The sequence below is a fragment of the Halichoerus grypus genome, chromosome 7 (genome assembly GCF_964656455.1).
Source record: "Halichoerus grypus chromosome 7, mHalGry1.hap1.1, whole genome shotgun sequence".
NCBI classification, from domain to species: Eukaryota; Metazoa; Chordata; class Mammalia; order Carnivora; family Phocidae; genus Halichoerus; species Halichoerus grypus.
This window is the reverse complement of record NC_135718.1, coordinates 12,068,868-12,079,395: the sequence shown is the minus strand read 5'-3', so window position 1 is coordinate 12,079,395 and position 10,528 is coordinate 12,068,868. Positions and strand designations below refer to the sequence as shown.

The window sequence follows — 10,528 nt, the reverse complement described above, 5'->3', positions numbered from 1 at the left end:
AGCGTGCCCCGCCCCGGGCGCGCGCGCGTCCCCTGTTCCCGCCGCCGGGTTCCTGGCGCGCCCGCGGCTCGGTGTCGTCGTGTGCCAGCGCCCTGGCCTCGGCCGCCTGGTGTTCCCGCTGCCCCGTCTCCGAACTCCCGCTGCTCGCTGTCACCACGCGCCAGCGCCCCAGATCCCACGCCTCCACCCCCGCTCCGGTCCCCGTGCGCCCTCCGTCCCCGTGAGCCTGCCCAGCCTCCCACCGACCAAGTCTTCCCAGCCTTATCTACCCGTTAGGGTAGCCGGGCCGCTTCCAGCCTGGGGGCGGGGGGCGGTCACCTATGGGAATCCTCGTATCCTAGTACCTACTGAGAAGGCCCTGCATCTTACCCACGTGACAGGTGCACCAACCTCTTGGACATTATGGTGGAGAATCTTCAATTGCCCTTTAAGTCCAGTGTAGAGGGCACTGGGGATAGTCAGGGCTGGCTACTTAATTTTCACGGTGAAATTTGAAAATGTGGTGCCCCTTATTTAAAAAAGATTGAGAATTTAAGGGCCCCTGGGTTGTGCAGTGGGTTAAGCCTCCAACTCTTGGTTTCGCTCAGGTCCTGATCTCAGGGTGGAGCGACCAAGCCCTGCCCCTGACTAACGCCCAGTGTGGTCCGCTTAGATTCTCTCCCTTTCCCTCTGCCCCTCCCGATTGTGCTCTCTAAATAAATAAAGCTTTTTTTTTAAAAAAAAGGTAATTTAAAAAAGTCAGTATCAGAGAATTAAACCAGGCCCGGGTCCCTTCCAAGTGTGGGGCCCTGCCTTGGCCTGTGATGGGGTCACCACACACAGTGCTGCACTGGGGCAGATCCAGTTCCTTTGAATACCAGATCGAGTAGGGGCTGGTTGTAGAAAAAAAATGCACCTGCCTTCCTCCTGGGGCTGCCTCCCCTAGCCCGCTGGCCCTGCACTATGGTGGGTGGGGGTTATGGGTGTTTGTTGAATGTACCTTCCTGGATGTTTAAGGAGTTCAGGGGTCCTCATGAGTCTTGGGTTGAGGACCCAGCACCACCGATTACTTAGTTGGATGGTCCTGGTCCAGTCAATATAAGTGGGTTTATTTACTCATTTGTAAAATGAGGACAATAATTATTACCTATTTTAAGGTTTTGTTGAGAATCAAATGAGTTAAAACATGTGAAAGTCCTAATATGACACTGGGTCCATTGGAAATGCTGTTTGGGCCTTTAATAGCCCACTGGCCTATTCCATCCCTTGCCTTGCCTTCCCCTCCAGGGACATGAAACCAGCTCATGTTTTCTTCAGGCCAATGTAACTTGACAACTTCTTTTACTCAGTCCACCTGGCTCACTTTTCTATAGCCTCAAGAGTTCATCTCCTTTTCCAGGAAGTTCTTCCGCACACCCATAGCTGGGTGAGGTGCCCCCCTCTGTTCCCCTTATGCCCCAGGGATGCATCCATTGTGCCGTCATATTTAGCACACCGGTATCATCCTGTCGGCTCTACCCTCAAGTATGTCACAAACCCAGCTCAGCTTCTCTTCTCAGGACCCTTATGGTCTAGTCTTAACAAAGGAGCCACAGTGATCCTCCTAGAACAAGTTGATGTGACTCTTGTCAAAACCTTCCTTACATTTTCCATCTTAGAAGAGAATCCAAAGTCCTTAGCTTGTTCAATTCTCTGCTCTAGCCCTTGCTCCAGTTTATTTCCCTTCCAAACATTCTATGTATTTTTATTGTTATTTATTGGCTTTCCCCCTCTAGAATGTAACTGCATGAAGGAAGGGGGTTGTCTTTTTTTGGTTCACCCTTGTGCCTGCAAAACAGCACCTAACATGTGGTAGGCACTCAGGATTTACCACAATAACAAATGCATGCTTCATCTCTCTCTTGCCTGAACCTGAGTTCTTGGGGTGTAGAGCCAGCATCTTACTTACTTTTGTGGGCCCTGAGTTAAATGCTCCACAAATGTTGGTTGATATAATCAGAAGGAAAACTACAGCCCCATAATATAAGCTGAACCAACAATTAATGGTATTAAACATGCAGATACTTTAAAATATGTTTATTATGTACTTTACATTGAGCATTTCAGAAAAGAAAATAATTACAATGATTTCAAAATGCAATTCCTAGACTCGATAAATATCCTTTATAATTATACCCAATCAATATCTGGAATTGTATGTAGACCCTATGTCAGCTAACAAATAAGTAAAATAACTATATTAATCTCAGGGACAAGAAACATGCACGATCACCTAAGTCACTCTGCCACTGTGCCTTTTTTTTTTTTTTAAGATTATTTATTTATTTGACAGAGAGAGACACAGCAAGAGAGGGAACACAAGCAGGGGGAGTAGGAGAGGGAGAAGCAGGCTTCCCGCTGAGCAGGGAGCCCGACGCGGGGCTCAATCTCAGGACCCCAGGATCATGACCTGAGCCAAAGGCAGATGCTTGACGACTGAGCCACTCAGGCGCCCAGCCACCGTGTTTTTTTAAAAACATGATTCTCATTTGTTTCAAGTACATATACATCCATTGCAAGAGTTAAATTAGACCACTGATGTTAACACCTTAAAACTATGTATGATCTTTGTTACCTTAAAAGAAAATTCAGTTTTGTACAAAGAAATTCAAAAAGAAACTTTTCAGGACCCTTGATTAGAAGCTTCGGTGAGTGCTGTACTATTCCTGTGTACATAAAGGTTCAAGTAAGGCCAACAAAGAATGTTTCCTCTTTCCATTGAAGGCAATCCAAGGAACAGGTAAATTAGCATTCTATAAACTAGCTAGCCATCAAGAGGTTACCAATAAAGGACGCTTTAAGTGTGTGAGGACATTTAAAAGCCTCAGCCACTGTTACAAAGACACTAAAACATTTAGAGTATTATTTATGAATACAAGCATAATTGGTGTTTTGTCTTCTATAAATAATCATCTTTGAAATGCTCAAAGTGAGTTCCAACTGTAGCTCTTTCCTGATGTGAGAAGAGGTGGGTACACATGGGATGATCTACTGATTTACCTTCTCAAAGTATTCTTTGGAAGCAGTTGGATGTGGCTTGATCTGAAAATACAAAAACATTTAATTAGGCAGCTGACTTCAAGATAACAGTCTCAAAAGTGAGTTGAAAGCTCTGTTTTTAACCCAAAGTTTTTTAACTTTTTATTTTAATTATTTTTTTTTTTTTATTTTTAAGATTTTATTTATTTATGTGACAGAGAGAGAGACAGGGAGAGCAGGAACACAAGCAGGGGGAGTGGGAGAGGGAGAAGCAGGCTTCCCGCAGAGCAGGGAGCCCGATGCGGGGCTCGATCCCAGGAGCCCGGGATCATGACCTGAGCCGAAGGCAGACGCTTAACCAACTGAGCCACCCAGGCGCCCCAGTTTTTTAACTTTTTAAAGTGTGGTCTGTTTCCTTTAAAATACACAGATGAAGGTTACATCAACACCCCGCCTGATCGCTGGCCCCGCCCCAAGCCCTGCCCCTCGGCAGCTTCACCCATCTGCACACCGGCTCCAGGGGTGGGCTCCTTTTGTAGGTACTCTAGGCCAGGAGCCCTGGAGGCGAGGACCTGGGACCCTATGCTGGGGTCTCACTGCTTTTGGAAAAGAAACCTACTGTAGGAGAATCCGGGGTCCAGTTTGCTGGGCAGACTTCTCCATGGGTTTCCACAAACTGGAACGCCTTCACCAAGCGGAGGGTCTCCTCCACACTTCGGCCCACGGGGAGATCGTTGACACTCAAATGCTTGATGACTCCATTGGGATCAATGATGAAGAGACCTCTGCATCAGGATGTAGCCCCATCAGTACCTCAGCCGTACCACGACGACAAAGTCTAACTTCTACCCGCTTCTGTCTTTAATTCTCAATAAAGCATTAACTCCCCCATATGCTTAAATGTGGGGCTTTCACCGTTACACACAAAGCTGATCATGTCACTGATGCTGTGCCACACACAGGTGTGACCGGACCAGGCCGATGTGGAAAACAGGCAGTATTTCCCACAGAGAGAAGTTATAGAGTCTAAAAGTCACAGAGAGCAGACTTCTTTAACTTATTAGTGATTTAGGTGTTCTTTGGGCAGCTCTATCAAACCCTGGCAAGAAACCAGAGGCGAATGAGAGGAGACAGAGATGTATCTTATCTATATTCAGTAAATACTGATGAAATGAGTGAATTCTTGGGTAAATGGGGGCGGGCGGACATCCCCTGGGGAAATCTTTGCAGAAAGAATTTACTGGCCTCAAGTCTAGGCTGAGCAGAAATCTAAAGGAAAAACCAAGACTGTTACTCTTTATCACTTGGCAGCAGCAAAATGAAATGACCTGCCCTGTGGTCTGTGCTCATCTTCTGTGCAAGTGTTGGGGTTACCATGACATAGGCCGATACGGGTCAACCACAGGTTTTAACAGTCTGTCTTAAAAGGGTGTGGCCTTCCAAGTGTTAATCATGCAGGGAAAAAACAAGTAAAAGAAGAAGGCAAGGTGAAAAGGTGCTTCTTCCTTCCTGGGCCTGGCTCTTGGGGGTCTAGGCTCTGAGGCTCAAGGGGTCCTGCTGTAAGCTCCTTGACCAAGAGCGAAGCCAAGCTGGAGTCCACGGTGCAGATGCAGATGCAGGGCCCCCAGACTCCGGAAAGCAAGCCTTATCTTCCAAACCAGACTCAAAGGAATAAAGATCTAGCCACTGAATGAATGAGGACAGAAATGACATTCTGGGACAGGAGTCATGACGCTACCAGAACCTGTGCTAAAAACTTTGGCTGCCTCACCTTATTCAGTCCTCACAACCAACCTGGGAGGTCCATTCTCATTTTAGTTATGGGAAAACTGGGACTCAAAGAGGTTCAATAACTTGCCCAAAGTCATACAGCTGTTAAATAAATAGGTGAGTTTAAAAAAAAAAAAAAAAAATCAAACTCTGGTCTGATTCCAGGGCTTGGACAAGATCTCACCCATCCCAGCTCACTGACTCCTACAGTCTGCTAGTCTCCCCTTCTCCAGACATGTCAGGAGTGTGCCTCCCACGAGAGCAGCTCCCAGGTGGTGAGGGCGAGTGCAGCAGGGTGACCATCAAGACACACTAGTCCTCAGAAGGAGACACAGTGTGCTGCAGGGGCAGACACGTCTCAGCCCTCCCGAGATGGCCAACACTCGCAGAACGCACTCAGCAGTGCTCACGCAAGGCTGAAGTGAATGGAAGCTTTTTGGTTTTCAAAATGCTTTACCGAGGGCTCCATAAATCCTCTAAGAAGTGGGATGATGCTAAACACGAAAAACAAGTTTAAGTTCGTAAGAAACATGATCTTACCTTAGAGCAACACCGGGGCCTTCCAACAGCACGCCATAGTCTCGGGAAATCTGTTTAGTCAAATCTGACAGGAGTGCGATGTTCATGTGGCCCAAGCCGCCATTCTAACAAAAATGAGGACATGACTGGCTGTTACACCGTGTGCCCTCCCCATTCTCAGCCACGTAAACTGATGTCTGAGGCTAACAAGAATGGCGACAGGTGGCAGCAACTGAGAACTGACAGGGGGCCGAGCACTGCTCTTAGCTCTTCCTGTTAACTCACTTCCTCCCAGTACTATCCCGGAGCAGATACTACTATCATTGTCTTTTTACACATGAGGAAACTGAGGCACACAAAAGTTAAGTTACTTGTTCCAGGTCATGGCTAGAAAGGGACAGAAGCAGGATTTAAACGCAGCTAAGGGGCGCCTGGGTGGCTCGGTCGTTGGGCGTCTGCCTTCGGCTCAGGTCATGATCCCGGGGTCCTGGGATCGAGCCCTGCAACACGCTCCCCGCACTGCGGGAAGTCTGCTTCTCCCTCTCCTGCTCCCCCTGCTTATGTTCCCTCTCTGGCTGTCTCTCTGTCAAATAAATAAAAATAAAATCTCTTTAAATAAATAAATAAATAAACCCAGCTAATACTGGAGACCTTTCTTTTTCTAATTCTCCATGTATTCCTTTACTTGAAGATTAATTTCTGTAGCATAAAGATGGAAGCGTAATAAAGACTGAATAATTTGGTTTTGATAGTCCAGCAACATGGCTAGAAATTTTGATTCTCCCAATCGTTTTTCAGCAGGAATAGTGATCATGCTGAAGAGTGAAATCAGAGAACTTAACCACCGTCCCACAAGCCATGAAGGGTATGTGGGATCTACAAAGTACCCACGAGAGAGGAGGCATCGAACCCCAACTGTCCCCGCCCCCGCCCTGCTGGGCCTCTTCTCCGTTACTGTTTGTACCTTGGAAAACACACGTGTAATGGGCAGTAAATCCAGGCAATGTCGAAGGAGATAAGGACAGAGTTTAATAGAATTTGCCAGGAGCTTAGGACCTAGAAATAGCCCATTTCAGACTAGTCATGCTTTTACTATTTCTAGGTTAATCTTTTTTTTTTTTTAATATTTTATTTATTTATTTGACAGAGAGAGAAATAGCGAGAGCAGGAACCAGCAGGGGGAGTGGGAGAGGGAGAAGCAGGCCTCCCGCCAAGCAGGGAGCCCGATGCGGGCCTCGATCCCAGGACCCTGGGATCATGACCTGAGCCAAAGGCAGACGCCCAACGACCGAGCCACCCAGGCGCCCCTCTAGGTCAATCTTTTATGGGATCTTTTCAGTTTTTAGGCTCCTAAGTGCAAAGGCAGGGCCACTGAGGTTTATACCTTCCTTGGTGTGTTGATCCAGGCGAGATGGGTGAAGTGAGAATCCACTGAAACAGCAACAACTTCACAGTTCACGTCGTGAAATTCATTGGCTTTGTCGCTAAAAGCAATAATTTCTGTAGGACACACAAAGGTGCTAGAAAAAAAGGGCAGAAATTCCCAACAGAGAATTTAAAAACAAGGATTTAAAATTTAAACAGGTAGCCTAAAAACTAGTTCAACTGCTTAAAGGTGAAGAAGGCAAAAACAGTTAACCATCCTCACCAGACTCACCTCTTTATTTAAGAATCATACCAAAAAATGGGGGTGGGCAGGGGAAAAGAAGCATATTCTAAGACTAAAGAAACAATTAAATAAAGTAGCTTTATGAGAAAAGTCATTTTATTATCTTTACTTTTCTTGTTTTCCTCCAGGCCAGTGACAACTTCCTTACAGACTGGCTTATGGAAACCACAGCTCCGGAGCACATAAAACGGAGCCATGTTAAAACCCTACCCCACTAAAAAGAATGCCATCTCCTTCTCTAAATTTATCAGATTAGCTGCAGATGCAAGCTGTCCTCAGCAAGGCCACCAGTGATAAAAGGATCCGAAAGAACCCTTCCCTTGACCAGAAGAGCAACCAGAGATAGGAAATGTCAGGGTGGAAGCAAGGACCTTAAATGACATTAAAGCATCACAGAAATTACACTTACAAGTCCAAGGGATAGAAGAAAAGCACCAAATATCTCCCCTTAAAGTCATCAAGGCTCAGGTCTTTGAACTCTCCGTTGACAACGGCGGTGCCCTTAAAATAGGGCGCGTGCTGGGTGACGGCAGGAGCGTGGTATGAGGAACCTGAAGGAAGCCCACACGCACATGTAGTTCATCACCTGCTAAATCACACACCTATCTGACTTCATTCAAATCTCTCATAGTAATTAATTAGTAGTATAAATTAATTAAAAGGTTCAGTTCAACCCTATGTCTAGGTAATACCCCCCTTCCGTAGTTCTAGATGGTACCCAAATCCAATTCAAAGTACTATGGGGACTGAAAAGACTAAAAAGATGATGCCAGAAGATGGTAGGGACGAAATTAACATAGAATTGAGGAGGAAAGGAGCCTAGGCATGGATTCTAAATACGGCTCAGATTTTGCCATGTCCAGGCAGGACAGGGAAGAGGGAACAGGGCAGGTGTGGGGAACAGCCAGTGGCAGTTTGAATACAACAGAGAGGTGTGTGTGGAAGGAAGCATAAGAGACAAAGCAGGAACAGCTGAAGGCCACACTCTGAGGGCCCTTAAATATCAGGCTAGAATCTGTTTTTTTTTTCTTTTTTTAAAGATTTTATTTTATTTGAGATAGAGAGACAGAACATGAGTGGGGGGAGGGGCAGAGGAAGAGGTAGAAGCAGACTCCCTAAGCAGGAGCCAGACACGGGGGGAGGGGGGAGTTTGGGGCTGGATCCTAGGACTCTGGGATCATGACCTGAGCGGAAGGCAGACGCTTAACCGACTGAGCCACCCAGGCGCCCCCATAGAATCTGTTCTTAAAAGAAGGGATAGAGTGATCACTGGAGATTTTCAAGCAGGAGATGGAAGATGTGCTGGTGTTAGTGACCAACACGGAAATGCGACCCAAGGGCAGTCTGCCTCAGTAATTTTCAGTCCTGACTGGACATTAGAATCATTTGGTGAGCTTTTAAAATACACTGATAAGGGGATTAAAAGGTATGAACTTCTAGTTACAAACATGGGAGTGCAATGTACAGCATAGTGAATACAGTTAATAATACCGGAACAGCTTTGTATGGTGACAGATGGTACCTAGATTTATCGTGGTGGTCACCACCCAATGTATATAAATCTTGAATCACTATGTTGTACATCTAAAACTAATAGTATCGTTATGTAAACAACACAAAACAAAATGATGTCCCGGTCTCACCTCAGATATTGATTTAATTTGTCTGCGGTGGGACTGGGGTAGTGGTGTATTTTCAAAAGCTCCCCAAGTGAGTCTAATGGATAGCTTGGGTTCAGAGCCCACATCCTGAGATGATGATTCATATTACCTGGGTCAAACCAAGGCATAACACTTACTGGTGCTAAAAGCCAATTTTGCTTGACCAGAACCAGACCATAATACATTTGTCAGGCATGTTCTTCGGGAAGCAGCAGGTCTAAGGGCTGCAGAGACAGAGATGCCCCAAGGAATAGCACTCACATGTCGGGCAATCTGGAAAGAGAAACACTTTATATTAGGAAATAGCCTGCAGGCTGGCCTTGCTGAAAGGGCATTAGATCATTGGTCGCCTCCTCTCTCCTTGTTCCTGTGAACCAAATACCAAACCCCAAACTCTAAGAGTATAGAATGAACCTCCATGTTCTTAACATTCCTTCTTCTTCAAGACTGCAAGAGGGGAACAGGGAGATGTTGGTCAAAGCGTACGGAGCTGCAGTTATGTAGGATGAATAAGTCTAGGGATCTAATGTAGGGGTACGATGACTATACTTAATTATACTGTACTTAACACTGGGAATTTGCTAAGAGAGTAGATTTCAGGGACACTGGTCACACACAAAAAAGGTAATTATGTGAAGAGATGTTAGTTTGACTGCAGTAATCATTTCCTTATGTATATCAAATCATCATGTTGTACAGCTTAAGTATATATAACTTTTATTTTAAAAATATATAAATAATTTTTTAAAACCCTGCAAGGCAGAGGGGAATTATAAGGCCATAAAGACTCCATGCTCTTAAGAACACAGAGGGTTCAAAAACCAAGGGGACTTGGCCAGGCCCCGTGTATTTACGCCTTTTACCAGCATGATCCACTAAGTATGTTTTTTTTTTTTTTTTTTTTTAAGATTTAATTTATTTAGTTGAAAGAGACAGAGACAGCGAGAGCAGGAACACAAGCAGGGGGAGTGGGAGAGGGAGAAACAGGTTTCCCGCCGGGCAGGAAACCCGATGTGGGACTCGATCCCAGGACCCTGGGATCATGACCTGAGCCGAAGGCAGACGCTTAAAAACTGAGCCACCCAGGCGCCCACACTAAGTATGGTTTTCCCAGAAAAGACAAGGCCCCGCAGATAAGCAAACAAGTAGAGCAAAGTTCACCCTCCGGGAAAATTCGTACAGGGCTCAAGGGGATTGTTTGCTCAACTACAGTGTCTAGCATGACTCAGGAAGAAGAGCCTTGTGTTCAACCCCGACAGCAGAAAGGGAAGAGAGGGTACCAAGAGGGTGCTCGGCTTTGCCAGGAGGAAAGCGCGGGTACAGACCTGGGGGATGGGAGGAGGGCAGTGCCTTTTGCACTTCAGCACTTTGTACTTTACCACTTTTTTCCATCCACCATTTAGTGGATGCTTACTGCAAAGCCTTACTGTAGGCATCATTCTTTCTATCTTTGGGCGAGGACAGTAAACTGAGGTTCGAAAAGGTGAAGTCATGTGTCCAAGGTCACAGAGTAGCTACAGAACAGGGAACAGGAGCCAGGGACCCTGCCTCCAGGACCGGGTGCTCAGGTGGAGAGAGGACTGAGGACCCCCGCTCGGGGAGAGGAGGGATTGGAAGAGAGGACACATGGGAGGGGGCGGCTCTGCGCAGGCGCATTCCCTAGAAGCGAGGCCTCTAGGTCCGTTACCCGCTGGTGCCCTCCAAGAACGGCGAAAGGCCCCCCCAGACCACAGGGAGCAGGATCCTGTCTGGGAAGCACTCGTCGGAACCACTACTGGGTCTCCGCTCCTGTCCCCTGCCGGCAGCCACTCACCGAAGCCCGGAGAAATCGTCCCACTGCGGCCGCCATCTTCAGTGCGCGCGGGACTCGGGGGACTGGCGGGGAAGAAGAGGAGGCGGGGTGTGCGGGGGC

General features: G+C 46.8%; 1 protein-coding gene across 2 annotated transcripts; it reads right to left on the bottom strand.

Moving 5' to 3' along the window:
• Positions 1-2,274: 2,274 nt before the first annotated feature.
• On the bottom strand, positions 2,275-10,517 carry PRDX3 (peroxiredoxin 3). Of its 2 annotated transcripts, XM_036123841.2 has the most exons (7): positions 10,430-10,517; positions 8,754-8,889; positions 7,365-7,506; positions 6,671-6,806; positions 5,308-5,411; positions 3,617-3,782; positions 2,275-3,060 (listed from the first exon to the last, which is right to left on the bottom strand). In XM_036123841.2, the coding sequence occupies exons 1-7, from the start codon at positions 10,463-10,465 to the stop codon at positions 3,007-3,009; spliced, it is 774 nt and encodes a 257-aa protein (XP_035979734.2). In that variant the 5' UTR covers positions 10,466-10,517; the 3' UTR covers positions 2,275-3,006. The 2 variants fall into 2 exon arrangements, with proteins under 2 accessions (XP_035979734.2, XP_077933190.1); XM_078077064.1 differs by lacking the exon at positions 3,617-3,782.
• Positions 10,518-10,528: the final 11 nt, after the last annotated feature.

Coding starts and splice junctions, on each gene's coding strand:
- PRDX3 (XM_036123841.2), bottom strand. CDS start 10,465: ATGGCGGCCGCAGTGGGACGATTTCTCCGGGCTTCG. Junction 6,807..7,364: donor TTCTTCTATCCCTTGGACTT/GTAAGTGTAATT, acceptor CTTTTTTTCTAG/CACCTTTGTGTGTCCTACAG. Junction 3,783..5,307: donor GGCCCCGGTGTTGCTCTAAG/GTAAGATCATGT, acceptor ATCCTGATGCAG/AGGTCTCTTCATCATTGATC.